The sequence below is a fragment of the Mesoplodon mirus genome (assembly GCF_964341445.2).
Source record: "Mesoplodon mirus genome assembly, chromosome: 7".
Classification (NCBI taxonomy): Eukaryota; Metazoa; Chordata; class Mammalia; order Artiodactyla; family Ziphiidae; genus Mesoplodon; species Mesoplodon mirus.
The window spans coordinates 87,718,648-87,743,094 of NC_138983.1; the positions used below are offsets into that span (position 1 = coordinate 87,718,648).

The 24,447-nt window shown below is 38.3% G+C and overlaps 1 protein-coding gene across 2 annotated transcripts; it reads right to left on the reverse strand.

Annotated features, from left to right (window-relative positions):
• Nucleotides 1–2,864: 2,864 nt before the first annotated feature.
• On the reverse strand, nt 2,865–24,447 carry LOC309807679 (centrosomal protein of 78 kDa-like). 2 transcript variants are annotated; one of them, XM_082627530.1, is made up of 5 exons: nt 24,297–24,447; nt 22,246–22,309; nt 18,972–19,107; nt 12,179–12,309; nt 2,865–3,137 (listed from the first exon to the last, which is right to left on the reverse strand). In XM_082627530.1, exons 3-5 carry the CDS (start codon nt 19,078–19,080, stop codon nt 2,973–2,975), a joined length of 405 nt encoding a protein of 134 aa, XP_082483656.1. In that variant the 5' UTR covers nt 19,081–19,107; nt 22,246–22,309; nt 24,297–24,447; the 3' UTR covers nt 2,865–2,972. The 2 variants fall into 2 exon arrangements, with proteins under 2 accessions (XP_082483656.1, XP_082483657.1); XM_082627531.1 differs by lacking the exons at nt 22,246–22,309; nt 24,297–24,447 and having other exon boundaries at nt 18,972–19,123.

Consider the following 24,447-nt stretch of genomic DNA (forward strand, 5'->3'; position numbering starts at 1 on the left):
AGTCTCCTTATTTACAAAAGTACAGTATCATGAAATGGGCACACATTTACTAATCTCAGATTTGGAAAGGACTCCAGAGTCTTCTAGCTCCCGAGAATGTGAACTATTCGAGACTGATCATTATTGTTTTCTCTCTGACTTGGTCATTTCCTTTTTGCTAATCACTCTTAGAATCATTAAGTGCTGTTCTGTCCATTTACTTGGCTATTTTGCATTTGTTATGGGGCACTCTGTTTTGATTCTGATTTTCCTTCTTCAAGTGCCTTCTTTTCTTCTTTAGGTGGACTACTAACAGTAGAATTCACCTGGGGACGACCTAGTAAATGAAAATCTGACTGATCTATACCAGCCATTTTGGCCAACTGCCCAAGCCTAGACGAGAGGAGGAAAGGAGAAAAGACAAAGGTTATTATAATCACAGAAGAGCAGTTTAGATTTCCCCAGACCTACAATCATGAAATACTTCTAAAATCTTTTTTTTTTTTTTTTGCGGTACGCGGGCCTCTCACTCCTGTGGCCTCTCCCGTTGCGGAGCACAGGCTCCGGACGCGCAGGCTCAGCGGCCATGGCTCACGGGCCCAGCCGCTCCGCGCCATGCGGGATCCTCCCAGACCGGGGCACGAACCCTTAGCCCCTGCATCGGCAGGCGGACTCTCAACCACCCCGCCACCAGGGAAGCCTTACTTCTAAAATCTTAAAAGCCAACATCCTACTCCAGACTACAAGCCTCTCTCTCCCCCAAATCCTCAGCCCTTTCCAGATTCATCCTCTAGGAGACATCCCACTGTCTCACTAGCAGCTTCAATATGTACCGTGCACCCTGTCCACTGCCTGTCACACCTCCATTCCCACACTTCTTTACCACCTTTCCTCCAGTTTCCAAGAATGTGTTTGTTCCTTCCTTCCCAACACCAACACCAATTCATTCACTGACAAAACACCGCTCCATCAACTATCAATCTCCACTTCCCTCTTTCAGCAAAATTGCTCCCGGTTGAGAACCACTGACCTATATCTCCCCTGCAGATTAATAATCATTTTTATGTCTAAGGCAAAGATAACTTTAATTCAAACTTATCAAACAAGCAAAAGAAGTGAAAGATAGGAAAATTCTTATGCATTCCCGACTATTTTCAATGAAAACTGCCTTTAATTTAGTCTTTACAAAACAACTATACCTACTAATTACTCTGTCTACAGGTTACTCTTTTATAATGGGCTCCCCACTCTACCAAAGCAGGCTTCTCTATTTGCATTTCTTAAAAAATTTAATTCCTCATTTTAAAACGTCAACTATATTACCTATAATTACACTAAATTTGGCTAAATATAGACACGTAAGTGATGAAAATTGCTCCAGTTCCTCAGCAAACTACCATTAGAGTCGCAAAGAGAAGAATGCCAGGAAGAGAAATGAACTAACCCAGCATCTTTAAGGAGAACCAGGAAAGCATGGAACTTCTGAAGAGAATTCTCAGTGCTGCCCAAAACACCTTCATCATCCAGGATCATGCTTGTCAATGAGTGGGCATGAAGGGCTTCAGACAAAGAGAAAGTTGTGTTTCTTAACTGGGCATTTTCATGTTCCAGCTATACAAGAAGACTGAAAACGTCTGACATGATTTTTTCTCATTGTCATCAAAAGTAGTCTTGCCTTGGGCTTCCCTGGTGGCGCAGTGGTTGCGAGTCCGCCTGCCGATGCAGGGGACACGGGTTCGTGCCCCAGTCCGGGAAGATCCCACATGCTGCGTAGCGGCTGGGCCCGTGAGCCATGGCCGCTGAGCCTGTGCGTCCGGAGTCTGTGCTCCGCAACGGGAGAGGCCACAACAGTGAGAGGCTCACATACCGCAAAAAAAACCCCAAAAAAACAACAAACAAACAAACAAAAAGTAGTCTTGCCTAGTTTCAAGGAACAAAACTAAAACACTCAAAATGTAATTAATTTATAATTAATGTAACCCTCCGCCAGTAAAGACAGAGACCTTATCACATAATAACCAAAACTCACAGGCACCCAACAAAGTTTCCTATATAACACTTAGGTGGTATATAAATAAACCCAAGCTACCGTTTTATTAATGATCTTTCACAAAAGATCACATTTCTAACTGGTTCAATTCATAATGGAGCCTCATTCCACATTAGAAAATGACCTGCTTTAAGTTTCCCTTAAATTAGAAAGTGAGTTATAGAATCTGATTTGAACAAAACATACTACAACTCTGCTGAATGTTAAGAATTAACTTTAGTGAGTAAAATATCTAATGCTTACGTTTAAAAGTCCTAAATCATACCCAACCCAATTTATTAAATGTACGATCACCAATATTTTCTTTGGCTTCTTCAACATATTCACCCCCGTGCACTCTTCCCCTTCTGCTCATCATCTACGCACTTAAAACCCCCTGTAAGCTCAACTCTCGTATTTCTCAGAAAGGCCGTTAATGTTCATGATGCCCCTTTTGCCTTACATGAGCAGGTGCTCAACATTTATTGAATGAGTGTCTGCCAATCCAATGGATGCACTTTCAAAAATTCCTCCCTACACTCACCCTGTGATAAATTATATTTAGATAGAACTTTTTAGATTATGCCCTGCTTTCATGCACATTACCTAATGTAATTCTCATAGTATATATTTTTATCTTTCATTGCATTCTTAGAAGTTTTCCAATATCTTAAATTTATTTCAATGATTCACTTTCCTAATTCATTGCCAGGAGAGTCTCATCATGTCTTTTATGTTACTGTATATACAATACATGCACAGAAGGTGCCTTCTTGAATCAAAGAATCATGAACAGGAAATAAGCTAATGTCATATAAAAGCACACACAAACACACACACATACACAAAACCAGATTTTCACATCTTTAAAAACATGCTTTCTGGAATATAGATCATATGATCACTAAATACCAGTAAATGCAAAAGTCCATATGATACCACCAATTTGCAACATATTACAGTTCTAAAGCTTACAAAATATGTGTATATGGCTTAAAATCAAATCAAAATAAAACCAAAACACTCTCAAAAGCAGATGAAACGTGTTTACCTCACTGACTCGTCTATCAGCCTTCAGTCTTATTACTCTTTCCTCCTTTAACTGCTTTAGGCACTCCTCCAGGGTTTCCTAAGCAAACAGAGTCAATATTATAACTAATTCATAGTATAATATCCAAAAGCCTTTCCAGCTATTGGTCTCATCAGGATTTAGGGGCAGAGGCAGAAGTGAACTCAGATTTTAGTCTGCTACTGGTCATATCATACCATGCCAGTGAAATGAATGATCAAAATCTATCAAATTTGCAAAGATTTATTTAAATTCCACTCTTTCCAACATAAATTTGTGGCAGCCCACCATAAAAGGCATATGCATATAACATAGTAAGTCAGAAATAAGAAGTTACGACCAAGAAAGAAAAATTCTATTTTTATTTGTGGGTCTCTTTATAGCAGGAAGTCCTATTAACGAACCTGCTTAGCATACCTGAATTGCATAATTGCAGATTCAAAAGCATGTTTTAAAAAAGTGATCACTTTTAAAGCAATTTACAGTCAAGCACTGTTCCTGGAGTTCCCTGGGTATTAAATAATCGAATCATCAAAACCCTAAGAGGGGGCTTCCCTACTGGCACAGTGGTTAAGAATCCGCCTGCCAGTGCAGGGGACACGGGTTCGAGCCCTAGTCCAGGAAGAACCCACATGCCGCAGAGCAACTAAGCCTGTGCGTCACGACTACTGAGCCTACGCTCTAGAACCCACGTGCCACAACTCCTGAAGCCTGCGCGCCTAGAGCCTGTGCTCCGCAATAAGAGAAGCCACCGCACCGCAACGAAGAGTAGCCCCCCGCTCGACACAACTGGAGAAAGCTGGCGAGCAGCAACAAAGACCAATGCAGCCAAAAATAAATTTATAAAACAAAAAACCCTACGAGGAAAGAATGATCACTAACTCCATGTTATTTTACAGATGAGGGAAACAGAGGCAGAGAAGTAGAGTAAGTAGAGCAGCACAGCCGAGGTCACACCACTAAGTAGCAGAGCCACACTGTGGACTCAGGAAGCTGGCTGCCATTCCTGCTCACGGAGGTGGTAGTCCTCCCGTCACCAAGGTCACTGAAATAAAATGAACACTGATAAACTATCTTAGGAGTTTTAGGAACTAAGACACTTCGGTCCTTGAAGTGGGGACACTGCTTGCAATAGGCAGAATTCTGACAGAGCCCCCAAGATGACCACTTACTGAAGTACACAAACCTTCCACTTATCCAATCAAACTCTAAATGTAGGTGCTGTAGTGAAGGGATTTTGCACATGGAATTAAGGTTCAACATCAGTTGATCTTTTAAGATAGGGAGATTATTTTAGGTGGATGTGGCCTACTCAGGCACCCCATGAAAAGGACCTGAACTCTTCCTGAATTGAAGTACAAAAGGGACAAGAGGGAGACTCTCCATTGCTGGCTCTGAAGAGGTCCAATGCTGCGGCAGGGAAGGCAAGCGAGAGGCCTCTAGGAGCTGAAACTCTCCCCCGACTGACAGCCAGCAAGGAAATGGGGACCTCTGTCCTGCAACTGCAGAATCTGAATTATGCCAACAAGCCGAAGAAGCCTGTAGGCATTCTTTCCCAGAGCCTCTGGACGCTAACACAGCCAGACTGACATCTTCATTTCAGCTCTGTGGCCCACACAAACTATGGTGAACATCCAACGTTTGGGGCTCAATATCTTACACTTAAATTTCACGTGCTTTAACACTCTCAGGAGGGAACCCACATGTTCCCCTGTGTATCTGAGCAGGAAGCCCAGTCACGCTGTGCCTGGACTTCTGACCTACAGAACTCTGAGCTAGTCATATAGGTATTGTTTTCAGTCAGTAAGAGTGTAGTAAAAGAATTAATATTCTACTCAACCTCCAGGTTCGTGAGCAAAATAAATGATTGTCATTGTTTTAGGCCACTGTTTTGGGGTGGTTTCTTATGCAGTGATAAACAATCATAATACCTATACTTATGAAAACAGTAAGGTATATTTATACATGTTAACTGCTTTGAACAATCACTTAAAGAATGAGGAACTCTATTACCTGCCATCATTGGGAGAGGAGCTGGTATCACTTTCTGGACAGTAGCTTTTAGTACCTAACAACAATCCTACATCAGGAGTTTACCCTAAGGAAATCAAAGATGTGGGCAAAGATTTATCTACCAACATGATTTCATAAGATTGTTTATAACCAAACCCTAGAAGAAAGCTAAGAGCCTCCGAATTGGGACTGGTTTAAATAAAAACAGCTCATCGTCTGAAGGAATGCGCTATGAAGCCACTAAGAATGACAAGAGGTCTCAACCAGAGTTCATGAATGGGCTTCAGGAGTGCTACATTCAAAATATATCTGTGCGTTTTTCCTGGGAGATGATGCATAAGCTTAATCAAATTCTCTGATGTAGAAGAGTAGTTAGTGACATGGCAAAATATTTCGGATACTTTTTTAAGACAAAAGAGCAGATTAGGTGTGTGTACATGCAGAGGTGGCTTTTATTTCCTTCAAGAAGTTCATTGTTTTCAAACATTTGCTCAATGAACATATATTTTTATATTCAGAACATGTTTAAAAAATTGAGAGTCTAAGAACTTCAAATTCTTTAATGGTTCATTACTAAAGCCAGTCAAGTTTTCAATGGGGAAAAAGGGAAAAAAATTGCAAAATTCCTCTACTTTTAATATAATGGTTTAATCAATCTTCTAAAACTGATTTCAAAGAAATTCTAAACAAATAAACAAAAAAACAAAAAACCCTCAGCACGGTCAGAGGAAGGTAGATTAAAATTCCTGACTGGTTCTAAATAGCACATCAAAGTGCAATTACATGCAACAGTTTCTCCCTCTAATGGAGGGAATTAGAACACAGTGTTCAATTTTTGTGAAAAAGTGTACCCTCCTCCTACAAAGTATTCAGAATTCATGTCCCTTACATGGAAATATGGAACCAAAAAAGTTAGAAAGTAAAATTGCTTGATATTCTATTACTTAAGTAAGACTAATGATAAGGCTTTGGAATAATTTTCCTTCCTGCCATCTGCTCTCCATTCCACCCTTCTGTACACTGGCTACGGTGATTTTTCTGGGACAAAGCTCCCATCATATTGGATATCAAATTTTATGTTCAACTTTTCTCCATTTAACATTGAAATCAAGCATTTCTCATATAATCAGGGGATTCATAACCTTGATTTTTTTGTGTGGGCTACAAAATATTCCACTGCGTGGGTTTACTGGTTAACCATTTTACACATTTAAATTCTTTCCAACTTTTCAGTATTATCAGACAAAATAACCGTTTTTATGCATGAAGGCCTTTTTCCATATTGAGAATAACATTCTTAAAATAAATCCATAAAAATGAGTTTGAGATCAAAGCAAATGAACATTTTTAAGGCTCTGAGGTACCTACCTCCAGACTTCTTTCCAAAAGATTTCTGAGATTTTACACTGCCATCAGCGATGTATCACTTGGTATATAACCTCTACTATAACTGTTGGCTTACTTCCTCACTTAGAGTGCAAGTTATTTGAAGATAGGGGGTGTATTTTATTAAGTGTTTATCCCCAGCACCTGTGCCTAGCACAACGTAGACGGTCAATAAATAATTGCTTAATAAGGAAAATCCCTGCCACACACGTACATATAAGATGTACGAGTGTGAAAGACAGACTGTGTGTTTTTCTCTAACTGGATAGATGAAAACTTGTCATCTTCTTTAGTGTGCAATTTTTTTGCTTATAATTAGTCATTAAATTTCTCTTTTAGATTATATTGTAAATATTCAGATTCTCTGAGGCAAATGGGCCTGGCACTACCCATTAGCTACATAACCTTGGACAAGTTCTATAACTCTAGGCCTCAACTTCCTCATCTATAAAATGGAGATAAGCTCCCATATTACAGAGCTCTTGTGAGAATTACATGAGTTAAAACACATATAAAATTAGAAGAGTGCTTGGTACATAGAATATGTGCAATTAATGCTGAATGAATGAACATGCGAATGCAAACAGTAGTGAAGGGCTTAAAATGAAATGGTCTCATCCCACTCCCACATCCAGCACTCAAGAAGTGACCGATTCTTTACGCAGTTTTTAATTGTAAAATACGATATGTGTACTGAGAAGTGCACAGAACAAAACTGTCAATGTGACAAATAAAAAGAGAATACTTACATAAGCACTACTCGAATCTGAAAGTATTGAGACTTGTCAGCATCGCAAAAACCCCCCATATCCTTTTCTCATCACAAGCTCCTTCCCTCTTCCCGGTTAAACACCAACCTCACTTCTTGACAGTCATTGCCTTTAACCTGCATGCATCCCTAACAAAAGAGTTTAGTTGTGTCAACATCTAACTTTATGTACAGGATCATAGTATATGAAGTCTTTTCTATCTTATTTCTTTCTCTCAACATTGGTTTAAAAAATTCATCCACATTGCTGCCTGTAGCTCTAGTTCATTCAATTTTATTGCTGGATAGTTTTCCCACTGTACAAATACACATCATTTATTTTTGACTCTTAATGGACATTTGGTTTGTTTTCAGTTTGTGCTAATGCAAATCATGGACAGGAATCCTGCTGTGCCCGTTATTCTGGTGCATTTACACAGGGCGGGGGTGAGGGCTGCTGGCTCACAGGCTATTTATATACCTTCAGTTGATGGAGAGGGCTAAATGCTTTCCAAAGTAGTTGTGTCGATTTATACTCCAGTATAAACAGGGTAGATGATTCCCATAGTACTTCAGGCCTACAATACCTGATACTACCAGACTTTTTATTTATGTATTTGTCAATCTGATTGACATGTAGTTTCCTTGGTTTTGACTCACTTTTCACTTATTACTTAATGAAGTTGTACACTTTTCTCTGTTTACTGGCTGTATGGATTTCCTTTTTTATGAGGTTTACGTCAAATATTGTTATTTTTTATTATTTTATTATTATTATTTACTTTTGGCTGTATTGGGTCTTCGTTGCTGCGTGCAGGTTTTCTCTAGTTGCGGCGAGTGGGGGCTACTCTTCATTGCGGTGGCTTCTCTTGTTATGAAGCACAGGATCTAGGTGCGCAGGCTTCAGTAGTTGTGGCACATGGGCTCAGTAGTTGTGGCTCACGGGCTCTAGAGCACAGGCTCCGTAGTTCTGGTGCACGGGCTTCGCTGCTCCGTGGCATGTGGGATCTTCCCAGACCAGGGCTCGAACCCATGTCCCCTGCCTTGGCAGGCAGTTTCTTAACCACTGCGCCACCTGGGAGATCCAACTATTGTCATTTTGAATTCTTCTGCATTTCCAAGTAATACTCTCACATGACTATTTTCTCACTAAATTGGAGGCATTATCTGTTCACTTTCTGAATTACTAACAAGTAAGGGTTTAGTTCCTCTACATTCTTTCCTATGTCCACACTGCTCAGTAAAGTTATGTCATCATGAGTTATTCCACTGCTCATGATCTCTTTGACATGTAGTGATATACTTAAAAACCTACATTGTTGATCAACTAGAAACTCTCTCAACGTCACGCTTTGTAAAATAAGGACATTCATACCATCTTCCCTTTTTTCAACCTCCTGTCTACCTTCCAAACCTAGCTCTTACATTGTCAAAGTTGAAATTTATATTCTATTCTATGTGCAGTTAATTCTTCTGTTATTTGAGAGTCAGTACGGAGTAAGGTTTAAGAGAACAGGCAGAGAGCCTAAACTCAAAGCCTCGATCCAACCTTAAATTAGGTACAGCCTGGGCAAGTTCCTTCCCTGTCTTAGCTTCCTGTTCTCAAAAGTAGGAATGATATTAGCACCAACCTCATAAGGCTATTCAGAGGATTAAATGAGTTAATATATGCAAAAACACTTAGAGCCTAATATATACTAAGTACATACTACTACACAATACATTTCAGTACATACCAAGTTAATACTCATACATACTAAGTATTGTTTACTTTAGTTATTTGTGATTACACGCACGTTGACAATAAAAGCTGCAAACCAAGACAGTATTGCCATTATTACAATGAAATTAATATTGCCTACTGCAGATGTACTGTGCCTCTGTGTATAGACTACACCTCGTTCCATACTGTGCCAGTGTCACTGCCCTTGTGCAGGGTGACCACATACCCCAAGCCGCCTTGGGCTGTTCCAGTTTATACCTGTTGTCCTGATGTTACAGCATTAGAGTGCCTCCTTACACTGTTGAAGTGTAAGGAGTTTGGACAAGTTCCGGTTTGGACAACAAACTAGATAGGTGGTCATTACCCCTGTGTGTCACTGAAAAGGGGACATCTATAGTGTCAAGCTGAAGTGGATTCTTCCCTTCCTCACCAATAGTAGGTTAAAAATCAACCATAGTCTAGTGTGCTTCAGGTTTATGTCCGTAGAGCCTTTTCTCCTCTGGAGTTCAAGTTCCTTCTCCTCTTCCTCTCCTTCCTCCCTTCCAACAGTGCCTAACACCTAGTAAGTACGATATGCCTCAAGGTGTTTCAAAGCTCTCAATCACACAATCAATAGAAGCCTCTCCATTCTAGACTAGCTGCAATCTGCACTGAATCCCCTATTACCTTCCTTCTTGGTTTATTGACTCATTTTGCTGGATTATTTCTATAAATAGCTTAAGGTATAGCACAGGAAGTCAATTTTTCAAATTTCTTTGGGTACAAAATATCTTCTTCAGCCTCCACGTATGACTGATAGTTTGGCTGGATACAAACCCCTAGGGTGAAAATTATGTGCCTGAAAAACTTTGGAGGTATCTTTCTAATGCCTTCCAGGATCCATGGTGCTCATGACAAGTATGATAAAGTCAGATTTTAACCTTTTTTTTTAGGTGACCAGTATTTTTCTCTCTGGAATGGATGTATCCTCTCAGTATTTTATTCTATTTTAATTTATTTTTTCAGTATTTGAAAGTTTCACAAGGAAGGGTGCCTAGGTATGAGTCTATTCTTGCTCATCTTGCATAACTATTTTCAATCTGAGGCCTGATGTCTACTTTCAGCTGTGGGGAATTTTGTTGCCCTTTGACAGCTTCCCTCCATTTTTTTTCTGGGTCTGGAGTTTCTAATAGTAACATGTGGGATCTCCCAGATGCAGCCTCTCTAACATATTTCTATCACATTTTCCATTGTGTCTTTCTTTTTTATATACTGAGAAATTTTTTAAATTCCTACTGAATTTATTTCAGCAACCATATTTTCATTTCCAGGAGAACTCTTTTGCTTTCTGACCATTCTCCTTTTCATTAATACCCTAGTCTTATTTTATAGTTGCTAGCTCTTTTTAAACCTCTCTCAGGATACTAATTAGGGTTTTTTCTTAAATTATTCTGTTCCCTAAATTGTCCCTGGTCCTACTAGGATATGCTTTCACTCTTTTTCCCCCTCTCTCATGTTGTAAGCTTTACTCAACTAACAGGCAAATGACAGTTATTTTCTATTTAAGAATGAGCGCAGAAAGCTCCCTGAAGTCAACGATTGATTGGCTTCTTATGCAGGAAGAAGCGGGGAGTAACTGTAACAGGATCTCCCCCAAACACAATTTTCGAGGGTGTAAAAACTCACAGTAGCTGCCCCAGTTCTCGCCAGTTTCACTGTTTTCAAAATGAAATCATCTCATTTCAGGAGGGTGAGGGCGGGGCTGGGAGTCCACTCCTCCAAACACAACCCTTCAATGAGCTCCCCTATTTCAGTCACACTTTTAACTAACTCCACACTCTCTCCTACATGCGCATCAAAGCACGGAGCTACTTCTGCAGGTGGGGTCAGAATCCTCCTCAGTTGCTCGTGGTCCCTGTGCATATTCTAGGTGATGCTTTTCCTCTGTTCTACTGCTTCAGTTTCACACTCTTCCACCTGTCTTCTCTCTTTCAAAACTATGTTGAAATCTCTTGATTGTTGTGGGCATATATACTTAAACACTTTGATACCATCATTGTAGTGTCTTGTCAAAACAGAGAAGAGCTAAAAGGGTTCTCAGTGCATTCTGAATCTGCTATTCTGTGGTCCCAGTGTTTAAACTTCTTGGACTTCCCCACTGTCTATTACTGCTTTTACAAATACAATCTCGTGGTCTATTCGTGAAGGAAATGAATACACCACAACTAAAAGGACAAGGAATGCGGGTTAGATGCTCTAGGGTCTTGTCATACTCTGCCATTTACTAATAAACCACTTACGTTCTACAAATTGTAGGTGCTCATTTATAAAACGAAAGGGAGTAACTCTACATGAACTATAGATTTCTCCTACTCTAACATTTCATAATTTTCTAAGTTCTTTTCTTAAAATTTCTCTATATTATCATTAATTTTAATTAAAAAATAAAAAACTAACTCTTTTCAAAATCAAAGAGTAATTCCCGTAGTCCTACAATAATGGGATAATTAGTTCTGAAACCTGTCAAGTGTCATGTTTCATATGAAGAGAAAATCATATTAAATAATTTTAAAAAATTAAACATGGACTTTGTAGCACAAAGACAAGGTCCCCCCAAATGGTGTTCCTTTATTTACTAGAAATGTTCAGCTCTGCATTAAAGTTGAAATAAAATAAATATATTAACTTTGAGGTGCAAAAATTTCTTATAAAAATCAATTTTTCTTTTCTGTCCATACAAACAAAAGTATGGAATGACATGAGAGGTCAGGTTTATTTGGTAATAGAACGTAGCTTCTTGATATTTTTGATTTTAGGAAAGGAGAATATCAACATCGAAACTTTTTTCAACTTTATTTTTATTTAAAATGAGGCCATATTTTCCTCTTATAAAAAGAGAGTTCAACTAGAACTGTCAATTTTCTCATCTGTAAAACAAGAGCACTGAATCAGCTGACTGTATTCATTCAGAACTCAATTTCCTTATCCTATGATCACTAAGGTTCACCCTAAATCTAATATACTAAGGTTCTAAGGAAAGGAAAATATATTACTAACGACATGTTTTGATTTTAGTTTCTTAGAGTTCAAATGTCCACCATTCACCTTGGTCTAAGCTTAAGGAACCATTCAAGGGGATACAATGCAGATGGGAGGAGAAAACAGAACCCTCACACAAGCTGTGCTGTGTTGCAATCAGCCTTCCGTTTGAAAAATAATCTATTCTATAGCTTTAAAGTGGTAACTTTGTACCTGCAATGCTTCTTGTTTCAAACGGATTTTCTCTGGCTCCTCCTGAACACGTTCTGAGGAATCATCGACCTCTTCGATTTCTGAGGAGGAAGGACTCTCTACTGTCACAGTCACAGGAAATTCTGATGGACCTGAGTGGCACAAGAAGAAGATAGGAAACCCCAGAGTTGTTACACTAAAGTGCAAAGAAAGAAGACAAGATTGTATAAAAGACAACACAAGCCAGATACCAAATATCCAAATGTTAGAGGACATTTAACAAAAGTGATCTGAGGTATCATTATTTATAAATGTCTCTCACTGCTCTTTAGTGTAAAACAGGCAATGACTAAGTAAAAGTACAGGAACTTATTTTTGCTATGTTACTGTACAGACCTCTGTTGTACGTGGTTAGGATTAGTAATGGGAATTGCCCATATTATTTTATTAAGTTTCTTTCACAGAAGCCAAGTGAAGATCCAAGGTAAACATTTCTTCTCAGATCAACTTTATACTGCAAATGAAAAATTTATTCTTCACCATCAGACAAAAACAGTCTGGAAGAAAATGTAGTTTTTCAGAGGAAAATACATCAGTAAAGGGACTGATGAATAATCAGGAAGTCAACATATGTAAGCTGTGAATAACAGACATTAGAATTTTAAAAGATAAATCACATACACACACACAACTAAAACTGACCCATCAAAAACTTCATCTTCTCACCACCCTTAAGCCAAAACCAGGGCAACAATTCTCCCAGCAAGCTTCACTGCCACTGCAGTGTTGTTCAACAGGACATTTCCAAACATTAAAAACTGACCTGGCCACAACCCCATAAAAGTCTACACATCATAAAGAACTGTGCTGGGATTATATAACCACGCAGAGGACAAGTCACTAGGACATCATGTTGACAACAAGCAGCAAACCCTGCAGCCTAGGAAAACCCTAAAGGAGAACGAGGTGCACACCCCTCTCTCCGGGAACGCAAGGCCAGGACTGACACCCAAGATGCTCTTCTCTCAACCTCAGCAGTGGTGCCTTTCACAGAGCAACTAGGCAGTCTCCCAAGACCACTGGGAAGGAGAATCTGATACTGACAGTATTCGCTTGCCACGAGGCCATAAGCGAGGGAATGTGTGTGGCCTTGGTGAGAGAGCAGAGGTTTGGGAGATGTTGCTTTATATTGGCTTTCAGATCAGGAATTTGTACATATAGCCCGCAAACAACGTTTCTTGAAAACATGCGAATATTCTTGAGTATGACAGCTCCATGTGAGGGGTCAGAAATGGCAGTCAAGTTCGTTTCACTGGGTAACAGCTGATTTGCGGACTGGAAAACACGCTTCCTTGTTTACAGACATAGCCACAAGGCTGCCCGTTGTGTGCCAAATCCACACAACTACACAGTTGCATTGGGAGAGCGACCAAAAATGTTTTACATGGATTTATTTCAGAGAGGGAAATGCTTCATGTAAGGCTCTGTCAATTTAAAAAGCAAGAAGAAGCTGGAGTAGCAATTCTCATATCAGACAAAATAGACTTTAAAATAAAGACTACTAGAAGAGACAAAGAAGGACACTACATAATGATCAAGGGATCGATCCAAGAAGAAGATATAACAATTGTAAATATTTATGCACCCAACATAGGAGCACCTCAATACATAAGGCAAATACTAACAGCCATAAAAGGAGAAATCGACAGTAACACACTCATAGTAGGGGACTTTAACACCCCACTTTCACCAATGGACAGATCATCCAAAATGAAAATAAATAAGGAAACACAAGCTTTAAATGATACATTAAACAAGATGGACTTAATTGATATTTATAGGACATTCCATCCAAAAACAACAGAATACACATTTTTCTCAAGTGCTCATGGAACATTCTCCAGGATAGATCATATCTTGGGTCACAAATCAAGCCTTGGTAAATTTAAGAAAATTGAAATTGTATCAAGTATCTTTTCCGACCACGATGCTATGAGACTAGATATCAATTACAGGAAAAGAGCTGTAAAAAATACAAACACATGGAGGCTAAACAATACACTACTTAATAACGAAGTGATCACTGAAGAAATCAAAGAGGAAATTAAAAAATACCTAGAAACAAATGACAATGGAGACACGACGACCCAAAACCTATGGGATGCAGCAAAAGCAGTTCTAAGAGGGAAGTTTATAGCAATACAATCCCACCTTAAGAAACAGGAAACATCTCGAATAAACAACCTAACCTTGCACCTAAAGCAATTAGAGAAAGAAGAACAAAAACATCCCAAAGTTAGCAGAAGGAAAGAAATCATAAAGATCAGATCAGAAATAAATGAAAAAGAAATGAAGGAAATGATAGCAAAGATCAATAAAACTAAAAGCTGGTTCTTTGAGAAGATAAACAAAATTGATAAACCATTAGCCAGACTCATCAAGAAAAAAAGGGAGAAGACTCAAATCAATAGAATTAGAAATGAAAAAGGAGAAGTAACAACTGACACTGCAGAAATACAAAAGATCATAAGAGATTACTATAAGCAACTCTATGCCAATAAAATGGACAACCTGGAAGAAATGGACAAATTCTTAGAAATGCACAACCTGCCGAGACTGAACCAGGAAGAAATAGAAAGTATGAACAGACCAATCACAAGCACTGAAATTGAAACTGTGATAAAAAATCTTCCAACAAACAAAAGCCCAGGACCAGATGGCTTCACAGGCGAATTCTATCAAGCATTTAGAGAAGAGCTAACACCCATCCTTCTGAAACTCTTCCAAAATATAGCAGAGGGAGGAACACTCCCAAATTCATTCTACGAGGCCACCATCACCTTGATACCAAAACCAGACAAGGATGTCACAAAGAAAGAAAACTACAGGCCAATATCACTGATGAACATAGATGCAAAAATCCTCAACAAAATACTAGCAAACAGAATCCAACAGCACATTAAAAGGATCATACACCATGATCAAGTGGGGTTTATTCCAGGAATGCAAGGATTCTTCAATATACGCAAATCAATCAACGTGATACACCATATTAACAAATTGAAGGAGAAAAACCATATGATCATCTCAATAGATGCAGAGAAAGCTTTCGACAAAATTCAACACCCATTTATGATAAAAACCCTGCAGAAACTAGGCATAGAGGGAACTTTCCTCAACATAATAAAGGCCATATATGACAAACCCACAGCCAGCATCGTCCTCAATGGTGAAAAACTGAAACCATTTCCACTAAGATCAGGAACAAGACAAGGTTGCCCACTTTCACCACTCTTATTCAACCTAGTTTTGGAAGTTTTAGCCACAGCAATCAGAGAAGAAAAGGAAATAAAAGGAATCCAAATTGGAAAAGAAGAAGTAAAGCTGTCACTGTTTGCAGATGACATGATACTATACATAGAGAATCCTAAAGATGCTACCAGAAAACTACTAGAGTTAATCAATGAATTTGGTAAAGTTGCAGGATACAAAATTAATGCACAGAAATCTCTGGCATTCCTATATACTGATGATGAAAAATCTGAAAGTGAAATCAAGGAAACACTCCCATTTACCATTGCAACAAAAAGAATAAAATATCTAGGAATAAACCTACCTAAGGAGACAAAAGACCTGTATGCAGAAAATTATAAGACACTGATGAAAGAAATTACAGATGATACAAATAGATGGAGAGATGTACCATGTTCTTGGATTGGAAGAATCAACATTGTGAAAATGACTCTACTACCCAAAGCAATCTACAGATTCAATGCAATCCCTATCAAACTACCACTGGCATTTTTCACAGAACTAGAACAAAAAATTTCACAATTTGTATGGAAACACAAAAGACCCCGAATAGCCAAAGCAATCTTGAGAACAAAAAATGGAGCTGGAGGAATCAGGCTCCCTGACTTCAGACTATACTACAAAGCTACAGTAATCAAGACAGTATGGTACTGGCACAAAAACAGAAAGATAGATCAATGGAACAGGATAGAAAGCCCAGAGATAAACCCACGCACATATGGTCAACTTATCTTTGATAAAGGAGGCAGGAATGTACAGTGGAGAAAGGAAAGCCTCTTCAATAAGTGGTGCTGGGAAAACTGGATAGGGACATGTAAAAGTATGAGATTAGATCACTCCCTAACACCATACACAAAAATAAGCTCAAAATGGATTAAAGACCTAAATGTAAGGCCAGACACTATCAAACTCTTAGAGGAAAACATAGGCAGTACACTCTATGACATAAATCACAGCAAGATCCTTTTTGACCCACCTCCTAGAGAAATGGAAATAAAGACAAAAATAAACACATGGGACCTAATGAAACTTAAAAGCTTTTGCACAGCAAAGGAAACCATAAACAAGACCAAAAGACACCCCTCAGAATGGGAGAAAATATTTGCAAATGAAGCAACTGACAGAGGATTAATCTCCAAAATTTATAAGCAGCTCATGCAGCTCAATAACAAAAAAACAAACAACCCAATCCAAAAATGGGCAGAAGACCTAAATAGACATTTCTCCACAGAAGATATACAGACTGCCAACAAACACATGAAAGGATGCTCAACATCTTTACTCATTAGAGAAATGCAAATCAAAACTACCATGAGATATCATCTCACACCAGTCAGAATGGCCATCATCAAAAAATCTAGAAACAATAAATGCTGGAGAGGGTGTGGAAAAAAGGGAACACTCTTGCACTGCTGGTGGGAATGTGAATTGGTACAGCCGCTATGGAGAACGGTATGGAGGTTCCTTAAAAAACTACAAATAGAACTACCATATGACCCAGCAATCCCACTACTGGGCATATACCCTGAGAAAACCATAATTCAAAAAGAGACATGTACCAAAATGTTCATTGCAGCCCTATTTACAATAGCCCGGAGATGGAAACAACCTAAGTGCCCATCATCGGATGAATGGATAAAGAAGATGTGGCACATATATACAATGGAATATTACTCAGCCATAAAAAGAAATGAAATTGAGCTATTTGTAATGAGGTGGATAGACCTAGAGTCTGTCATACAGAGTGAAGTAAGTCAGAAAGAGAAAGACAAATACTGTATGCTAACACATATATATGGAATTTAAGAAAAAAAATGTCATGAAGAACATAGGGGTAAGACAGGAATAAAGACACAGACCTACTAGAGAATGGACTTGAGGATATGGGGAGGGGGAAGGGTAAGCTGTGACAAAGTGAAAGAGCGGCATGGACATATATACACTACCAAACGTGAGGTAGATAGCTAGTGGGAAGCAGCCGCATAGCACAGGGAGATCAGCTCGATACTTTGTGACTGCCTGGAGGGGTGGGATAGGGAGGGTGGGAGGCAGACGCAAAAGGGAGGGGATATGGAAACATATGTATATGTATAACTGATTAAATTTGTTATAAAGCAAAAAAATAAAATAAAATAAAATAAAATAAAAATAAATAAAAAAATAAAATAAAATAAAAAATAAATAAATAAAAAATAAAAAGCAAGAAGAATGACCATCCACCTTTCCCAATTCAAGCCCTATATATCATAAATATGATAGCTACACACCACCAACTGATTACATACATCACGAGCTTTGATGAATGGAAAGCCCCTAAAAAGATAGCAACAAAACGAAGTTAGATCTTCATGTAAATACATCACCAGTTAAACCCAGTTAATACAACTATTTAGTAGTATGAACAGTATCCATACAGAATTGTGTATAAAAATAAATAAGCTCAAAACAAGGACCTGGAGGGCTCTGCTACGGAGAAAACACAACAGATTCAGCCTACTGGCTTGCTAATAACTCTCTGAACTGCTGAGAGGCCCCTTCAGCTCCTATGTTCAGGATGGTTGAGATTTCAGTCTCTCTTCTTTAAATGGTGATATTAATCGTTCTCTAATTTACCCCCCTGTGTGACCAGGATGGACCTGCGATTAAGTGTCTCAGGAAGAAGACAGGAAACCACAGAGCTGTGAAACTCAAGTGCAAACACTGGGGATTCAACACTATAGTTTATGCAACAGCAATTCACATTACCATTTGCAAAAAAGTAGTTGGTTGTCCAGTGGGGATTAGAAACATCCATTTAACATGAGCAACTGAACAGATATTTTACACAGGAACTACTTCAAGTACTATTTAAAATCAATTCTCTTTGTTTTCTTAAGCAATTGTTAATCCCCAATTTCCTGATTACTACCAAGTAAGTCACCTGAAGATCATCTAGAGCCATCTATTTCACTTAGCAAGCCTAAAGCTATAATTCAACCATTTTATTTACTGTTCTGGGACAAAAATTACTATGAACAGCTATCCCCTGGATAAGAAATCAGGTAATGCTAGTTTGACTCACTAAATCTGATTTACTGAGTTAATAAGCCAGTTGATTTAGGTCTAATGCATATTTTTCATCCATTCTGCATTAAACTATTTCCCATGCCTAAAATGTCTTTTTTCCCATTCGTACGTATCCAAATTCCTACTTCTGTGCTGTAGGGCTTCGCTCAACTACACCTGCCTTTAATCAAACTTTTCTCACATGCACAATTGGTGATCATTTTAGTCTCCTCAAGACTCCCACGGAGTTACCTCTGTTGTGACACTTGAGAAACAACTTGAAACTCCCAATTACTTTTAAGTTTTCTTCCTTAGAGGGCTCATTAGGCAGAAGCCAAGCCATGTGTGAGTTACCTTTTTTCCTCTACACAAAGCACCAGAGACCACCCACATAATACAAGTTCCAAAATAAAGAACTCTAAATGACTGAAAAAGACAGGGAATGCAAACAGCTTACCTGTTGCTTTTTGCACTTTCTGCAGGACACAATGGCCGGAAACCAGACACTCCAGGTGGTAGCGCTTCAGGAGGGTAGCATTCTTTACCAGCAGAGTGTTTCCTTCCATTACTTACAGGCTTCTTTGCGGCCAAGACTACGTTTGACAAAGCATGAAAACAAGGAATCAAGATGCACCAAACGTCTACAGAGCAACTGTCACACGTGCACACGTCGAAAGGAATCAAAAAGGCACTTGACAATGATGCCAAGCCCATTTAAAAAGAGGATCGGTTTTGTACAAAGGTTTTACATAAGCCAGCATTTTTTTTTTTTTTTTTTTTTTTTTGCGGTACGCGGGCTTCTCACTGTTGTGGCCTCTCCCGTTGCGGAGCACAGGCTCCGGACGCGCAGGCTCAGCGGCCATGGCTCACGGGCCCAGCCGCTCCGCAGCATGTGGGATCTTCCCAGACCAGGGCACGAACCCGTGTCCCCTGCATCAGCAGGCGGACTCTCAACCACTGCGCCACCAGGGAAGCCCTAAGCCAGCATTTTTAAAAAATATAAGTTCTCTACAGTAACAAGTTATTTTAACTAAAACAAAAGTATTGACATGTGCAGAAATGCAAAAATAAAGTTTAAAAAAAGATCCCAAAGTATGATACATTTTATGTATCATGCAGAAACACTCAAGTTTCCTGAATCGTAGAACACCTTTGGCATTTCTGAATCTCAAGGACACAGAAACACAGATATACCCATGACTTCTGCCAAACAGAATCTTCAGAAGTAGACCAAAAGTTAAATTTAAGATGAATTTTTCTATGTAAAAACAATACAAGTTATAAGGCTGCAAGTTGCTGGGGGGTAGGTGAGTCAATTTTACCTTCCTATAAGCCTGTCAACCTTCACTGCTCCTTTGATTTCATATAGAAAACACAAAAAAACCAAATGAAACCCACTGGATGAAAGAGTGAAATGTGGAGACTTACCCTATATTTCAGTAGTAAAGAGGCAAGTATCTTTATAGGAAACATTTGGTTGCAAAAACTAGACCTACGTGTTAATATTTTACTTAGAACAAGCCATATATTAAAATTCACATTTAAATATTTAATTTGAATTTACTGAAAACAAACATCATAGGTTAAAATGGTTATATTTATCCTTCAAAGCTACTATATTTTATTTTATTTATTTATTTTAATAGATCTTGATTGGAGTATAATTGCTTCACAATTCTGTGTTAGTTTCTGTTACACAACAAAGCGAATCAGCCATATATGCATACACATGTCCCCATATCCCACCCTCTTGAGCCTCCCTCCCACCCTCCCTATCCCACCCCTCTAGGTCATCGCAAAGCACCAAGCTGATCTCCCTGTGCTATGCTGCTGCTTTCTACTATATTTTAGCAGCATTAGGATGCAGGGTAAAATGGAGTGTATGTGGTAATATAGGACAAATATTTCATAGAGTGTAGCTTATTGATAATCACCACACGATCCTGTGTGATTTACATGCCTCTTAAAAATATATAGGAGCTCAGTTCATTTTGTGCTATTTTATTGTGTTTTTTAACTTCATTGCCATCAAAAAAATGTTTGTATGAATACGGTTTGTATGTGTATACCCTTCCTTTACTTTCAGAAACTAAAGCAAATACATTTGTATTAAAATTTTTTTAAATTACACTTTTCTTGTTAGGAGATTAAAAAATTTCTAATAAAAGTTCCCATCTTTTATTAGGCATACATAAGTACAATACAAATGTGACACAATTCAAACCATTATTTCACTCCTATACTCACCTGGATCTAGGTATATACCCAGATACTGATTTGGCTTACCTCTATGTCTCCAAATAACTGAGGCAAATACAAAAAAAAGCCCAAGAAATAAAATTACTCTTAAAAGAGCTCAATGAGCTTGTATACTTCAGTTACATTTCCACTTTGTTTAATCATGCTAACTAAAAAAAAAATGTTTAACTGTTCTCATTCCATGATGCCCTATTATTCTGTACTAATTTTACAGAATTCCTAATATGTTTTACATATACATGTTTTATTTATATATCTTTCCATTTCTAATATCATAGCAAAAGTCAATGTAGCTATTTTAAGAATGCTTTACATAGGATATAAACTTTTAATAATAATATCTAATTAGTGTGATATCACAAATCTTAACTTCTTTGAATGTACTATTTGATTATTAAAATATCACTCTCTTGAAATAACAATTGGCAGACGATCATAAGCTTTTTTTTGACTTCATAAACACTCTTAACAACTTATTTAATACACTATTGTCCAAGCAAGTTAATAGAGAATCAAAAACATACAACTTGAAGTATAAAAAAAAAAAGCTGTATTTATGAAGATGTTTACAATAGTTTATTTGAGGTTATTTCCAATTTTTCACCAATTTAAGAAATTGACCTACTCAATGAAACCTTGTGAATGCAATGTTAAAAAGTATAACTATGAATCACAGAATTTAAATTTAGTATGAAAAGAATGGCAAATTATATTGAAGCTATGTGGAATTATGTTTATAGACAGCAGGAAAAGAAAATTAAAATGTAAATATTGCTTGATAGGATAATGGGATTAGAGGTGGTCTTTTAAATTTTTCATTTTTATGCTAATACAATACCTTTATAAAACTCAAAAATCTTCAAACAACACATTTTTTAAAAATTGTGGTAGACTACACAAAACAGAAAATTTATAATTTTAACCATTTTAAAGTGGACCGTTCTGTGACATGAAGTCAACAAATTTTTAAAACTTTCAGAGGGCACCTGAATAAAAGATGTGCTGTCCACTGGTGATTTTAATGTATCTGGTATATAACTAAAGTCACCACAAAACTCTTTCTGGGAAATTGGCAGATCATAAAAATAAAAAATTTATTTTGCTTTTTATTAAACCTTATTGTTTTGCTGTTTCAAAATTCAAATTTACTCACAAGAAACAGTTTCATATTAGATTTGGTTTCACAAATGCTGCTCCTGCTATTCATTCTTATCACCAAAAAAAAAGACTATTTGTGACTAACGATAATATGTTACAGAAAATAAAAAGTTAAAAAGGTTTTCAATCTGCATATCTGGGAACCTAAATTAAAGCATCACACAACATTTTCAAAAACAGAAAAGCCATTTGATTTGACTCAAATCTTAGTTTTAAGATGGCAGAAAGTACCTTGATAATTTTCTTTTAAGAAAGAAAGAAAACCAAGCCATTAAAGAGAAATTCTTCCGAAAGAACTGAAACATGTTATATACCTCTGACTTGGCACTCCTTCCATCTGGAGAACTTTTTTGGTAAGTGTTTTCATCACAGAATGATCTAAAGTAAAATGAATTGAAATTAGAGTAATTATTTTCCAGTGAGTGGCTATTTCCATTTAAAACCAAAAGCCAACTAATTATTGCTTTTCCCATACATTTAAATATGAAATCTACATTATATAATTATACACTTATTTCCCCTTGTGTATTCTAATTTCTTCCTCAGAAACCTAAGATGCCATCTTGCAGACTGCCCACAGTGGCTACTATTTTGGCAGCAGCAAAGGTCAACTTGAAACATTTTGCATCTAAAGTGGCTTTGGCTACCTTTGGATACAAAGTACAGTCTGAGCACCGTCCAGACGCTTAGATACCTAAAGAGCATCTAAGATATCAAACCAGGGCATCCAAGATAACAAACCAAGTCCTGATATTCCCTCAAAAGCTGCTCCTCCCATCAGCCCCCTTCTTCTAAGTGATACTACCCAGTTGCACACATAATCATCAATGACTTGTCTCCTTGTTACTATTTCTTTCATACCTCACATCTATCTGCAGGTCTTGATAGCTACACCCTCAAAACACAACCTGAATTCAACCACTTTTCACTTGCTGCAAACTTCCAACCTAACCTAGGCCATAAACATCTCTTATTTGGAGCACTGGGATAGTCTCCTAACTGGTCACCCTGTTCCTCTTTTTTTTTTTTTTTTTTTTTTTTTTTGAGGTACACGGGCCTCTCACTGTTGTGGCCTCTCCCGTTGCGGAGCACAGGCTCAGGACGCGCAGGCTCAGCGGCCATGGCTCACGGGCCTAGCCGTTCCGCGGCACGTGGGATCTTCCCGGACCGGGGCACGAACCCGCGTCCCATGCATCGGCAGGCGGATTCTCAACCACTGCGCCACCAGGAAAGCCCCCTGTTCCTCTTCTTTATCCTCCCAAGTCCCTTCTCTATACCAGGTCACCTTATTCAGATACGATTTGCATCATGCCTTTTTCCAGTTCAAACCCCTCTACTCATTTAGAATAATCCACATCTTTACTCTGGCCTTCAAGACTTTACAAGAGCAGACCCCTGCCTAGCTCCTTGACCTCATGTCATACCACACTCTTCTTCACTCGGTACTCTGCCCAGATTGGTCTCCTTGCTTTTCCTTAAATACTCCACCCACCTACATGCCTACATACTCATTGCCTCCTTGTCCTGGAATGTGCTTACTCCACATCTTCCATGGCTTGCTCCTCTCTTCATTCAGGTCTCCGTTCAAATGCCACTTCTCCAGTGAAGCTGTCCCCTAACAAATCTATCCAATGGAGTCCTACCTGCTCTCCCTCACTCTCCTTACATTAAGATAGTTTTGCACTTCCTACTCTCTAAAATTATATGACTTATCTATTTACTCATTTCTATCTGATCTCCTTCACTAGAATGTAAGCTCCATGAGGGCAAGACTTTTGTCTGTCTGGTTCACTGCTTTATCCCTAGTCCCTAAACCCGTATCTGGCACACAGAAGATGATTACAAAATTACTTGTGAATCTGACAAATGAATAAAGTACTCCTGGCAAGAATTCAGAGGTTGCACAGGAAAGAAAGAATGCTCTTGGTGGAAGCAGGCTTAGTATCTAGGTTCACCTCTATTCAGAGTAGAGATAAGAAAAATTTACAAGTATAATTCACTTTAATTAGTACCTTAGCTGCTAAAAACATAAGGGAAGTGCAACACTAGAAAAGTACAGTTGAAGCTTGAACAACATGGGTTTGAACCTCACGGGTCCACTGACACACGCATAGTTTTCAATACATATGTACTATCGTCCTACATGATCCAAGGTTGGTTGAATCCACACATGTGGAACCACTGACTATAAACTTATACCCAGATCTTCAACTGCGTAGGGGTCGACACCCCTAAGCCCACGTTGTTCAAGGGCCCACTGTATATGATGAGGAAAGTTAAACACATTAAGTTTTAAAAAACTGTCAATACCTGAAATTTTTTGTTTTGCTATGTGTTTATCAATTTAAAAAAAGTGACCACATACCAACAAGCAGATTTTTTCTTATATCCAGAACGAGCAGAGTTCTGTTGGTTTCAAGGGCCTTTAGGAAAGCCTTTGCTCCTTCACTGGTGAGGCCGCACTGCTGCAGGTCAAGTGCTTTTCGATGAAAGACAAAAGGTCACTTGCTAACTCT